Source organism: Camelus ferus, chromosome 18 (genome assembly GCF_009834535.1).
Source record: "Camelus ferus isolate YT-003-E chromosome 18, BCGSAC_Cfer_1.0, whole genome shotgun sequence".
Lineage (NCBI taxonomy): Eukaryota > Metazoa > Chordata > Mammalia > Artiodactyla > Camelidae > Camelus > Camelus ferus.
In genome coordinates, this window is record NC_045713.1 from 26,826,674 (window position 1) to 26,841,096 (window position 14,423).

The window sequence follows — 14,423 nt, forward strand, 5'->3', positions numbered from 1 at the left end:
CAGCTTCTGAAATGGCCTTTTCGCCTCCAGCCCTTCCTTCGAGGTGGCAAGGTATGGTAGAAACAAAGTAGGCCTGGGCGTTGGAGTCCCATCTCTGCCACTTCCTTCCACTGTGCCTTTAACTTCTTAATTCCTCAGAGTCCTAGCCCCCCTCCTTTGTAAAACAGGTATAATCGCTATTTCAGGGTGTATAGATTTAATGGGGGTAACATGCGTAAAATTTCTGGCCCACTCTAAGTGCTCAACTGGTAATTAGTTCGTTTCTGTTTTAAACTCTCTGCTGCCAGACCAAAGTTTTAGAACAGACTTCTTGGTCACGCCTTTCCCTTACTTAAACATCCGTTTTTCTACTGAAATAAGAACAAATTCCTCAGGCCTAGCACTTGAGGGACCCCTACAGTATGGCCCCCATGTCTTGCTGCAACTCTCCTGTTCACGACTCTTCCTTTAAACACCGTCATTCTATTTCCCATCTGTTTCTTTGCTAGTGCTCTGGACGTGCAGCCTGCATGTCTGTCTGATGAAATCTCAGCTGTTCTTGAAGACTCATCCTGAATTCTGCCTTCCCTCTGAGGCCACTCCTGTCCCCTGCCATTGGATATGACATCTTCCTCTGACCTCTGGAGCACTTATCCCTCTCTGTGGCATTTTTATTATTCTACTTGCTTGCGTTCTGTTTGATTTCTTTTCATTGCAAGACTGAATGTCCTTGATGGCCTGGACTGTTACAGCATCGAACCCACAGAGAGCCCTCTGCCTTATGCAATAAATGCCTTGTGCCAAAAACAAACCTGTCCAGTCACGCTTCCCTTGGTTTACGGAGCTTTCTTCTTCCCTAAGCTCTGTGTCACCCTTCCCAGAAACAAAGTTGCACAGGGAAGCAAATCTCTTCCTCAGTGAAGGGCATTCTCTCATCGGCACCAAATTCTGGAGCCCATAATTACAGGAAAAGGGTCCCCACATATCACCATCTCAAAAATACTGTGTCACCATTTCATCAGACCCTGTTCATTTACCATTTTCATGAATCTCAGGAAATGCCCTTGTTTGAAATCACAAGTTGATTTTGTTTACCTGCCTCCCAGGCCCTCAAGGAGCAGTGTTCTTTCCACACAGACTTACCCTCTTCATGCAAATCAGTCCTTGGGAATATCTGAAATTCCTCTTCTTTCTCATTCAGGAATCAGTCTCTTTACCAGTGACAGTCAGTACTACACAGAAAAGGAACTCAGATTAAAGATTCTGTTGAGCTTTTGTAAACAAATGAGAAACACGGGTCCATTGAGCAGGCATCTTTAAATGTCTACAGTTCTGAAATATTTGATCAATTTATAGTTTTTAATATTAGGGTCTTAGTACCAAAGTATAGTTCTTAAATATGTATGTATATATACATATGAATATTATTCACCTTCTAGATTACAAGATTTAACTTTAGGATGAATGAGGCTAGAAATACGGTTTCATCATTATATAGGAGCTCATGTTGGCAATACCACTTACAAAGTATAATGTTCCAAAGGTTAAAAACATGACTCTCAGACAAATAGAAAAAAAACAGAAGTCAAAGATTTTACTGAATGCAATTTATGAGGAAACCAGTAAGATAAGACTAGTTCAAGAGAAAATTCAAGAACCTGGAGATTTGTAGTTGGTCAGTCAAAGGAATGCTGGAATTAATTTGCTAACAAATGTAAAACTGGTTCATGTCCTGCTAGGCAGTAATCTTTGTGATGCTACCCGACAAGAATCATTTGCATTGCTGTCAGTTTTCTGCAAGTTAACCTCTATTCTTAGAAACTTGCAAAATCACCTTCATAATTGTCAGCAAAAGGTTCACAACCCTAGAAAATTAGATAATCCCTGGGCACAAGAGGTCACAAGACGACGTCCGGGTCTCCCGAGAAAGGGTACTCAGTATTCTCTTCGACCCATTTCCACGTTTTGCATGCTTGCTGTTAACACTTTTCTCTGAGGGGCACGGAAACAAACCAATTTGCTTTCCCTATGATATATTTGTAATTAGACCTATGAAAGTGGACACAAAGCAGTCTCCCACTCCCCAGCTGGCCTCTCCACTCCCTGGTCTTGCCTCCAGTGTTTCATCATGGGCTCTGAAGTCAGACTGCTTGAGTTCAAATCATGGGTCAAGCCATTTACTACTGGGTGACCTTGGGAAAATTACTTAACCTCTCTGTGCTTCTCCATTGCTGTAGAAGAGGATCTTAAGTAATAGTACCTTTATGGTTTTGCCCTGAGGATTACATGAGATTAACGCACAAGTCCTAATAAATGTGAGTTGTATTACTACTACATAAGGGTTCATTATGCTACTGAAGTCTTTATTTGGACATTAAAACATTTTAAGAAATAGTGTCTGACACCTTGCTAAAGAGGGCTTCAGGTCTACATTTTAAAGAAGTAAAAATAATTAAATAATCGAGACGAGCCAATTAGTAAACTAATAATTAACTTAATAAGAGGTTGCAATAAACTCTCCATGTGACAAAAGGATAATTCATTTCTTTCAACTTTGACGTTAAAGGAACAAAAACGTATGAGTCAGGGGTGGCAGGAAATTAATCTTTGTGGAGTTAAAGTGTCCCAGGCACCGGACTTACCACGTATTTATTACATGTCAACAAATGAGTCTTTTCAGAAGGAGGGTAGTTTTTCCCTCCTCCTTAAGGACACATGTTACAAAATGAAAAGCAGTAAAGGAAAATAACCAAGAGAAAAATACGCCAAAGCCTCAGAAAGTGGGTTTACCAAGCAAGTCAAACACAAAAGCAGTGTTTCAAAGCGCATTTCAGCTTTAATCTTTCATCCTGCATTAAAAAAAACAATTAAATATTCTCTGAAATTTAAATTATACATCATATTTATCAATGTGTTGGTAAATATAATGTACTGGGAATATATTCTGTTTCCCTATACATTGTTATTTTTACTTTGCCCACAGAATGCTGAGGAAAATACTGAATAAATACACATTTTGTTACAACACACACAAACAGCTCTGCTACCAATTGATATAAATGGTTAGATCTCCCTCCCATCCAAATTTTGGCTTATATACTCTTAAATTAAAAAACAACAGTGGTGTAGGCCACCAAAAGCCCGTGGATGAAGATGGTAAGTTAAGTACTGAAGTTCAGAATCAGACAGGAAATAGCTGTAAACCAAAATAGAAAGCAAAATAATGAAGAAAAATGACAATGCATGTCGAACCCAGGGTAAATTTTAATATGCTCAAGCCTGAGAAGAGAATTTTCCTAAGATGTTGGTTTTTAGGGGGGCATTCCTAGGTTAAAATGAACACAAAAGAAAAGGGAATTAAATTCACGTTTTCTGAGCCAAAAGAAAATCGAATTATACTTGAAAAACAAAAGCAAAGCCTAATAATGCCTGTCTTTCTGCCCCCACCCACTCCTCCAGATTCGCTTCAGTGTAGGTTTTCCCGCTGGAGGCCATTCAGTAATGCTCTCCTCTGCTATCTCAACACGACCAAATCGAGCCTTAACCCTCTGTGTCTCAGCGGGCTGATGAAACAATTATTTCCAGTCCCTCATGAGCTGGGAAACTGCATTCTGGACGTACTCAAGCATATGGAGACATATAGTCTACTAAGCCTCAGATTACAGAAATAGTGATTTATTGCCAAAAGGATATTATTTATGGCCACTCTTAAAAATGATTTCTTCTTGTAAAATTTTAAGAAAATATCAAGAGAAGCACTGTGATTTAAACAAACAAAACTGAAAATGATTTCTCACAGTATTTCAGAGGCTCAAATTTTTATGCCAAAAACATGTAAAATAGAATAATGCTGGTCTCAAGTTTCTAAGAAGGGTTTAAAAAAAGCTAAGCATGAGTTCATAAGTAAACTGGATATTCACGATTTTCAGAGAAAAAGGCAGAGTCAGTAAACTGACGCCAGAAAATAAAGTGACGCAGGGATTTTGTTACTGCGCGCATTTCTAGTTCGTTACCAAAGCTTCTGAGATTGTAAAAATTTGTAAAAGAATTTGACAAAAGTTAATACATGATGGTTGCAGTCAAGGCTTTACACAACTGGAGACACTAAAATATATTTATTCAGTTGGAAGAGGATGTGGCAGTGAAAGCCTTCCAACCACAATGACCACTTCAGAGAGCCTTAGAAATGAGCGTTCATAGTCCACACACACACAAGGCGGCGCACTGTCTTTAAATGTCCAGTAGGTACAACAGCAAATAACAGAATTCGAGAGCCAGAGGACATAGGCTGTCTAAATGCAATTAAGACGATTTACTATGTTGTAGTAGATGACAAGGACTTTTTAAAATGGTAGCTTTAAGAGAGCTTATTTTTGAAAACTTAACTTGGAGTGAAACCCTTACCAAAGAATGAGCGATGCTAGGACTTGCCTTTTACGTAACGAAAGAACAATAAAAGGCAGGTGAAATTATACCAGAAGGGAAAGACAGACATTACATCCCTCAAGTAAAGTGCTCAAACAGAGTAAAGAAAAATGGTCATAACCATCTCTATTTGAGGTGGTATGTCTATTTTAATGTACTTTTAACAATGACTGAACTTTTAAATAAAGAAATGCATAATAAAAGTTAACATATGTACCCGACAATTTTGTCTTCTATTCTCAACAGTGTATTTTAAACCCTGGACAAAATTAGTAGCCCAAATCTTTATTCTACCTTAAATTAATTTGTTTGTCCTCTTCTCTCCTCTCCAAATCACTGTACAGAGTTTGACGATAAGAAATATGGTTCTTTGATAGCCCTTAATTCATTCTTGCAGCACCCCTGTATGGAGTTCAAGACCCACACACTTGAACAGCATTAACGTATGTCAACATACCATGACATCTAGATGTCAAGACGAGAGGAGTGGTTCAGTCTGGAGACGACGGCTCAAAGACTTCTGCTGAAGTTGAAGACCACTTTGTGGTGCACAGTCCACTATCTGCTGACTTCAAGCAGTGTGACAAAGAACAACAGGACCGACACCAATGAGTGTGACCCTACGTGACGCGGCGAGAGGGACTGATGTCCACAGCAGCTCCCGAGGTAGAAAACTGACTACTTATTATCAAAGATGTGCATGATACCGAAGTTAATAATGTTTAAGTATAAAAGTTAAAAAACTGCGCAAAGGTGCTGTGAGCGCCCTGCACACTACACGTTGGCAAGAGGCTAAACTAAATCAACCACGAGGTCTGCAGTGAGACTGTTTTCTTTATGAGTTTTAAACTCTGTATTTCTTTAGAATTTTTATGTATTCTATGCATTCATTTTCTATTTCCTTATGCCCTCTCTAGCTCAAATCAAGGAAGAAAAACCAATCCTAAAAACCTGTGGGTCACTCAGCGGCTTGCACATCAGTCCTCACAGATGCGGGAGGCCGCTCGGGCGCGGGGCCTTGAGAGGCGAGACGCGGGGAGAGGACTCGAGCTGGTGGTCCCAGGAAGCGTGGGGAGGGGTTGGGGAGGAGGACGTCTGAGAGACTCTGGGGCTACCCATTTGGACTTGAGATCACTGGGATTGAGGAGGTTAAATACCTATAAAAACTGAGAGTTTTCAGGTGTCCTACACCTACACCATCCAATTCTGTAAATAGGTAACTCATTTTGTTTTAAAAATACTGGTTTTGAATAATCGAGTTACAGTTATAGTGCATGCTACATGTATTCAGGTGATTAGAAAACTGATCAGCCAGTTTCAGAGATGCCTCTTTCTTAAATTAGCAGTAGGAAATCCCCATGAATTTATCTCAAGGGCAGACGGGTGGTGGGAAAAGCACGGAGTTGAGGAAAATGTGCAGAGAACTGGTCAGGAGTGGCAGAGACGCTCCCTTCTCAGTGTCCTGGCGGCCCCTCTATAGACAGAGGGTGAGAACACAATTGTGTGTTTATCAGTTTATGGAGGAAACATAAATTTCTGCTTGTTTCAGAAAGGGCCCTCTATAAACACTTGCAGACACTACCTGACCCTGACAACACCTCATTTAAAAAATGAAGGTACTAGACCTGGCGTGGGTGGTGCAGGGAGGGAGGAGAGAAGGCAGGGGAAGTAAAAATGATTCCTAAATGCAAAGTTCAGAGCGGAGCCTTGGCCTCTGGGCCACTGACCCAGCAAACAGCACAATCCTTAGAAGATCGGAAGAGAGTGAGATTCTGGGCTAACAATTAAGAGTGAGCCGGGAGGGCTGGCAGACAGCAGCTGAGAAGCACAGTCACAGGAGAAGGAAACAGTCACCACTGTTCATTTTTTCACTCTCCCTTTAGCTACAACCTCTGCATAGGAGGTGTGAATGAAGTCATAGAGCTGCTTCGCGTTTGCCGCGTTCCCCAGGACACTCGCCAGCTTGTCTTGGGACAGGCTGGCTAACTCTGCGACGTTCTTAACGTGGTTCATCAAGGAGCGACAGTTTTTGGCATTGACCCCCGGCATTTTCAACAGGAAGTCTTGGGGCCCGGGGCTGTACTTCTCTGCCTCGGGGAGGGTCTCGGAGTCCGCAGTCACCGCCATGGCGGCCGCCGAGTCAGGCTGCGGCTTGTTTTGCTTCAGCTCCTCAAACAGCTCCGCGGTTGCGTGTGGGGAGGGGCACCAGAGAAGCCGGAGCCTGGGGAAGTGAAGCGTGAGGAGGGTGAGCTTGGAGCTGACGTCGCTGCTGGAGATCTCCTGGTGTAAGGCGCCGCGGGACACGAGGGAGAAGGGCTTGCTGGCGTCGAACTCGATGAGGAGCACCGGCCGCTTGTAGCGGCGGGACATGGAGGTGCACTGGCTGTACAGGCGGCCGTTGTTCAAGGAGCCGATCAGGTCGCTGATGCTCTTGCGCTCCACGCACATTTCCGGAGTCAGGATGTAGTCGCCGACCTCCAGTGTCACTGGCTCAATGTCGATGCCCCGACGATGGATCAGAGACGGGAGTTCACTTCGAAACTCGCGCATATCCACGACTATACTTTGCTGGGTACCATTCTGCTCCTGGCCGCCTAGTAAGGAAAAGATGCATTTTAAGTAAGGTCACTGAGGACCCTCTACTCTCATAGGTGGAAGATCACAAGTAAAGTTTAAACGCTAGCTGTTAATCTCTGATACCTGGTTATATAATACTATATGTTATTTCACATTTTCCCATATTTTCAAAAAAGTTAATTTACAGAGTAAATAAAAGCAAATTCCCTTAGACTAAATAGAGCTAATAGGAAATTAGGATCCCTTGGTACTTCCTTTCTTATAATTCATGAATACCAGCATTTACTATTGCCTGCTCTGTGGTCCCTGCGATGGTCCCTTTCTGTTGCACTGACATGTGGTCATCGTGGTCCCAGTTCCTAGGACAGAGCCTGGCATGTAGCAGATGCTTAGAAATGTTCTCTGAGTAAACTGCCTTATGAGCCATTGTGAAAAACGGAGCTTTTAGGGCTTGTATCAGTGAGTCCAGAGATGGGAAAGTGGAAGCAGCTGGGAAAAATAAGAGCACCGGAGCACAGAGCTTCCCCCACCAACGGGTACACGCATCGCCTGGGATGCAGTTAAACTACCCCTGTACTCGGTAGGGCTGGGGCTGGGTCTGAGACTCTGCATTTCTAACAGGCTCCCACGTGATGCTGACACTGCTGGCTGAAGGACGACATAAGTGTCATTATGGGTAGAACAGCAGCCCCCTAATGACGGTCATGTCCTAACCCCTGGAACCTGTGAATACGTTATGTTACATCCAAACGGAACTTTGGAAATGTGATTAAGTGAAGAATCGCAAGATTGGGAGATTATTCTGGATCATCCAGGTGGACCCAAGGGTCCTTAAAAGTGAAAGAGGGAAGCAGGAAGATCAGAGTCGGAGCTGCTGGCTTTGAAGGCGGAGGAAGGAGCCATGAGCCAGGGAGTGCAGGCAGCCTCTGGAACCCGGAAGAGGAGAGGGGTTCTCTCGAAGAGCCTCCAGGGGAAACACAGCCCTGCCCACACCTTCATTTTAGCCCAATGGAGCCCACTGGACTTTGGAATTGGAAGATAGCAATTGGAAGATAATAAATGTATATGTTTCAAGCCACTAAGTTTGCGGCAATTTGTTACAGCAGCAAAAGTAAGCTAACACAGGTGCTCAGAGGCCTGAACTCAGATGGGCAGATTTCTGTGAAAAGCATTCTTTGTGGTACCTACATGCTCCAATCTAGCTTCCTTCATATTGCCCAACATTCTGTTGTTCAGTGTGAAATGTCCCCGACCTATTTGAGTTAATAAGAGTCTTCTTCAAATGAGACACAGACGCTCTGAGGCAGTGTTTCCTAAAGTATGGTCCAAGGACCACTTCCATCAGAAGCCCTGAGACGCTGACCCCATTACAGATCCACTGAACTGGAATTTCTATAGACTGGGATCTGTGAAGGTACAGTATTAGCAAGCATCAGAGGTCATTCTTAAGTACACTAAATTCTGAGACCCACAGCTTTAACTGCACTGGACCCCAGCAAAGAAGAAGTCGACTCAGCCATATTGCTTCTCCCATGCCACGTGGCTGCAATCAGCTGCTGCCATGGGGAAATGGGGGTCATGGGGAGTGGGACGTGGTTATTCCTGGACCACGGTGCATGTGGCATTCAGCAGGTCTCGGCTTGGAAGCTGCACCACAGTGAGAGTACCATACACCCAGGATCTGGAAAGCGCTAAGAAGCAACTGGCAAACAGAGAGAGAGAACTGGGCATGCACCCCAAACAACCTTGTCTCCTCATCCATGAGTAAACTGGCTTCTTCAGGTTAAGATAAGAACCTGATCACCATCTAAAATTTTGTTGGCAAAAGTATATTCTGAATCCGAACCAGTGCTGGAATGTACCTGAGTTCCAAGTGTCGTGCCTGGAACACAACCCCACCTATTTTCCAGGAAGAACACGTAGCTAGTAAGTGGCAGAGTTGGGACCGGGGTATGGCAGCAGACATCTACGTTTAAGAGCTTACTGAGAAAAACCAAGCTTCTGCAGAGAAACCCTGGAACTTCACAGCCTCCTGTACAGGCAAGGGGAGTGCTGAGCAAAGGGCAGGACTCACCCGCTTTCCGAGTGTCAGTGGGAGCGCCCGTAGACATGCAGCCTCTTACGAGGTCCAAGTTCGTTTCATCCCTGCCTTCTCTTTCTTCGGGGACAACCATGCTAGCCTTTTCCCTGGGGAGAGGAAAACATCTTATATATTTTGGAGCTAACTTCAAAATTCCAGATTTTAATCTTCTGTAAATTATAAAATAGAAAGTGATCTACATAAGTGCTGTGGCAAAAGAGAAGACAGGAAATACACTGGAAGTAAATATGTCCAGACAAGTGATGGGTGAAGGGAGCAGAAAGAAATTCCTGGCTGGGTACTACTCCTCATCTTCCAGAGCTAAAAAGACTTATTTAGTTTCTATTCTGTATGTAACTTCACCCACTTTGAGACAGGAAATAAGCCTGTGAAAAATGCCAGAAAGATTAAGACTTTCTATAAAAGCATGCTAAATGTGTTACTGAGCATTGAAAATAATTCAAATCATTTGTATTCCAATATTTTCAGAGTAACCATAAAGAGGGAGAGTTGAAAATCAATGACTGAGAAAATGAAAACATACATGGTAGAACTTTGACTAAAAAAAACCCCAGGTGGGAGGCCCCATTAAACACTCTCAACTTTAAAGGAAAATCAAGATTAATACAAGAGAGCAAATTTCCAACAGAGGTTCAGACAGAAAAATCAACATCTCAGTAGAGCAGCATCAATTCACTCACTTGTGCGTTTATTTAAAACACTGATGGAGGCTACCACGTGCTGTGTGGGGTACTCTGGATGTAAGCATGGTTACCCGGTGAGTCCTGTCTTCAAGAGAGCTCTGTACCGCGAACCTGGTAGACTGACACGCCTGTACTGAGACTAAGATCTGTAATCAGGAACTGCAATCCCGACAAGACCCTCAACGACCACAGGAAGGAAGAGTAAGCCGGGTTTGCTATAGTCTTATTTTTCAAAACCAGAGAAGTATGTTCTAATCAGTTCAGGAGACAGCAAGTACTGTGTGTCCCATTTGTGCCAGGGATGACAGAAGAGATGCGTAAGGCTGGGCCTCTTCCCTCGCAGGGCCTGCAACTGAGTTGAGGAAACACAGCAGCTCAGTGAGAAACAGCTGTGGCACTGAGTGCAGTAAGAGACGTGGGGAGATGGAACAAGAGGAATCTTCAACAGCAACTAACGATTTCAACAGTGGTCAAAACAACACAGCTTTCCAACGAAAGGGAAAAAAGCCAGATGGAGCAGCTCCCCTAGCACCCTGGATACATGATGCTTTAGGACAGGGTCCCACCAAGAGATGCTACTGGAGAAGAGAAACCGCACGGTGAAATTCTATACTACCTGACGCAATAGACAAATGCAGTTATTTTTAGTATAACGTTGGATAAGTAGATCACAAGGGGCAGACATTAGCTCCAGCTCATTTCCTCCTTGTCATTCTCAATTACCAGTGTCCAGCATCGCCCGAAGGATTCTCTGCAATGACAAGAGCCCTAGCAGCCACGTGCTACTGCTCTGTTACATCTACTAGTCTCCAGTTGAGGACAAGCCATTCAGAAAAAGTACTGCTCTTAAATTCCTTTTTCTTTTACATTTGAGATCAACGTGGGGGATTTTTTTTCCCTCTTTATCTCCACGTACCTTTCTGGCCAAGCTGTTACACATGGGGGTGCCCTAACTTCCTGGTTAATTTATAATCTGTGAGTGGCTGTGCAGCACAGTGGGTTAGAACACAGACTCTGCATCCATGTTTTGTGGATTGGAAACCACTTACTACGGGTCTAACCTTAGGCAAGTTGTTTAATGGCTGTCTCTCAATTTCATTTGTATAATGAGGATAATACTAAAACCTAACCTCAAAAGACTGTTAAAAGGACTACATAATATATGTAAGGCATTCAGAATAGCTCCTGGCATGTAACAAGCACTACATAAATGCCAGCTGCTATTATGACCATACTTTTCTCCTAACACTGTCACCTCGTCCCCTAATTATCCGTGATTATGCTCAAAAACTGAAGACTCACTTTCAAGTGATTCCACAACTGTTTCAATTACTATTAAGACAGTTAGTTTACTATGAAATGTTGTAACGGCAAATTGAATTTGAGGAAAAATATACTCCTTAAATGAAATCAGAGTTGTGAAGAAAATATTGTCTTACTAACTAGTAACTCAAATTAATTTCACAGAAATTCTCCTTAATTATAAATATTCAGTCCCTTGCTTTCAACATCTAGCATAATTATTCAAGTTACTCTATGTGATAGACACAAAATGATAATTAAAAAATTCAGGTTCCTTTTTCCACTTCAAGCACTGAGGTCTCTTAATCTAGCTGTAACATCTTCAATGGCATCTGAATAGCCTGTACAACATGGAAATGCAGGGAGGAGGTGCGGAACTGGAAGTCTCTTCAAACGGGCTTTTTTTCAAGCCCTGATGCTAACCCATTTTGTGATCATACTTTCTAACTATAAAATTTCAAATAATCTTACCCTTCCTTTGAAAAGCGGTGACCTTTACAAAACTATGTATACTCAGAATGTTATTAGTGATTTCTTGACCCAGGGAGCTTTTTATTATCAATACTCAGCAGCGTAATCATATTTCTCGTTACTTGCCATCTGTAATCTACTGATCTTCAGTCCAGCCAAACAGTCCTTTTGCTGCCAGTTCGCCTGATTCATTCCTTTCTGGTTATTTTAAACAGTAGCGTTGCTTTTGTTCTTACAACCTCACTCATGGAGGTCCTGGCAAAAGTGCATTTCTTACTCTCACGCTAAACTTTTCTCTAAGTCCAGGCTCAGTGCAAACGCTCTTTCAGCCATGCACCTCACATATATTTTGCTTTTCAAAACAAACACTTCTCAAATTCCCCGAGTTTTCTGGGAAAGTAAATATCTTAAGAATCTAAGCAGCGTAACTATCTGTGTAACGTGGGAAGATCTAACTTACAATAGATGGACACTCACCACGGAGAGAGTTCAGAAAATTATGCCAGACCATAGATAAACTTACACCAAAACCTGGTATGGAAATTATCGTAGAGGTTGACACGTGAGACAGTCCACAGCTGCAGTTCTGCTGAGCTTTCCAGTACGTGCCAGGCTTATCAGAGCCTTGCCACTGAGCCCTCTGATGCATAGAATCACTTATACAAACTGAATGGTGTGGCGTCCCCAATACCCTGCTACAGTCTACTTGCAGCGCTCTTTCCTAGGTTAGGTTCCCTGATGTACCAGAGAAGAGGCAGCTGCGGGAAGGAAGCCTGGAGCATAAAACTCACCTACTCAGATTCTGCCGGGCTCCTCTGGCTACAACACTGTGCAGGAAAGGATTAAGAGAGCAGGCCTGGGCTCCTTAAACCCTGAGTTTTCCCGAGAAGGGCCTGTCTTCTCTCCTCAGCGTGTCTTCCCAGAAGTCCTTGGCCAGCTTCTGGGAGTTGAACTCTGAGCCCTTGGAATATTCTGTCTGATAAGAAGGTTTCTGAGTGCCTGGGGACCACACGGCACCGGTGTGATCAATGGTTTATGCCAACAATGTGATTTATGGTGAATACCTGTTTTTGCTCCGGGGAGCTGGAGTCTGTCACGCAAGTCCTGTGTCTACATGACTGACCCCCAAGCCCTGGGTCAGCCTCCCTGTTGACAACACTGAGCGTGTGCTATCACACACTGCTGCTGGGAGAATTCAACCCTTCCATACGACTTCACCGGGAGAGGACACCCGGAAGTGCATGCTGATTTTCCCTGGACTTGGCCCCGTGTGTTCTTTCCCTTTGCTGATTTTACTCTGTATCTTCTCACTGTAATAAACCACAATGGTGAGTGTACCAGTTTTTCTGACCTGCGGGTCCTTCTAGTGAATCACTGAGCCTGAGGGTGGTCTTGGGGATCCTCAAAACAAATACTAACAATCTAATCTGAATATTTTAGCTCCATGTGCTCATTGGTAACTTAGAGACAATTACTTTAACCAGAGAAGCCTTATGCAAAGGACATTTTACAAAGAGTGAAGGAGCAATTAGGAGGTACTGGCCCACATCCAGTATCACCAATTCTTTCATTCTATTGACTAAATATTTTGTAAATCTGTCTCCTTCTCTCCATCAATCTAGCCCTGGCTAGCACCTGTTCTTATCAGACAATTGCAATAGCTTCCTGAGTATTTTCTGGCTCTATCCGTTCGCCAGTTTGATGCCAGGAGAGCCTTCAAAATCCTACTATGTCACTTTCCTACTTACAACTCTTCAAGGCTGTCTTACTGCCTTTAGAGACAAGTTCTAAATCCTTAACAGGCCTTTCGCACCTCTTAGCTTTCACACACACCCTTGTTCAACATAACACCCTTGCCCACCTTGTCTATTCAGCAACTAGCAAACGTGTTGTGTGTGCCAGCTTAACAGTCACTCCTGCAGTGACACCGTCCTGATGCCCCACACTGGGTCAGGTCTCCTGGACACACCCTCCTACGATACTACCCCTCCCTTTTTTTTTTTGTCCTTTGCAGCCCGCAGCACTCTGCCCATGTATGTTTATCACACTATGCATACACATTCACTGTTTGTCTTTTCCCCTAGAGGACAAGGTCTAGGTGGGAGGGCAGAGCCTTTTTCTGCACCACTGTAACTCCAGCACTTTAATATTAGCACAGGGTTGGTTGGCTCCTAAAAGATGCTCAAGTAGTATCTGTTGACTTAGTCTTGGGAGATAAAGGTCTGGAAGACACAGAGAAGTGCTAAAACCTTTGGACAAAAAGAGGTAGTCTGTACTATACCTGGTCTGTTATAAAACTTTCTCAAATATGTTTTTCAAAAAACATGGATACACGACACATAAACTCTCCTGCAGAGCACATTAATAGAAAATACATTTTCATAGGCTGAAAGGACAGACCGATAATTGTAGGCCCGGGAGCTGTAAGAACGCACAGCCAAGGCCTGCCGCAATCACAGAGGACGTGAAAGGGAGAGGAGGGATGGGCATTGCCCGGGTACCGCGCCCAGTGCCTCCAGAGGGACTGATTCAGTCAGAACTCCTGTTTCCAGGAACACATGCCCTGGACGAACTGGGAATTCCAGTAAATGGTGCACATTTTAGGCACATACTGAGAGCCAACAGCCAGTGCTAAAGGATGGTTGTCCATTTTGAAATTCTGTGTAGGTCCTGGCTGGTGAACTGCCACTAACAACGATTTCTGCCCTCTTGCTGTCACTGATATGTTGCCAACGTCTGAGAGTTGGAAGATGAGTCTGGCTCATTCACACTCAGGCCAGTCCATGGCCTCCTCTGGCCTGGCCCCTCCTCTGGCTCAGCTCAAGGATGCCCTGTCCAGGCCCTGTTCTGGCTTCAGAAAGCATCCGATCCATTTTCTCTCACCA

General features: G+C 43.6%; 1 protein-coding gene across 1 annotated transcript in view; it reads right to left on the reverse strand.

Moving 5' to 3' along the window:
- Positions 1-2,795: 2,795 nt before the first annotated feature.
- The window catches only part of ERCC4 (ERCC excision repair 4, endonuclease catalytic subunit), a 29,394-nt gene continuing 17,766 nt past the window's right edge, over positions 2,796-14,423 (reverse strand). The window contains exons 10-11 of the mRNA XM_006190983.3: positions 9,056-9,168; positions 2,796-6,998 (exon numbers count right to left, since the gene is read on the reverse strand). Of these exons, the coding sequence (XP_006191045.2) occupies positions 6,265-6,998; positions 9,056-9,168 (847 nt within the window). The 3' untranslated portion in view covers positions 2,796-6,264. The remainder of the gene's footprint in view (positions 6,999-9,055; positions 9,169-14,423) is intronic.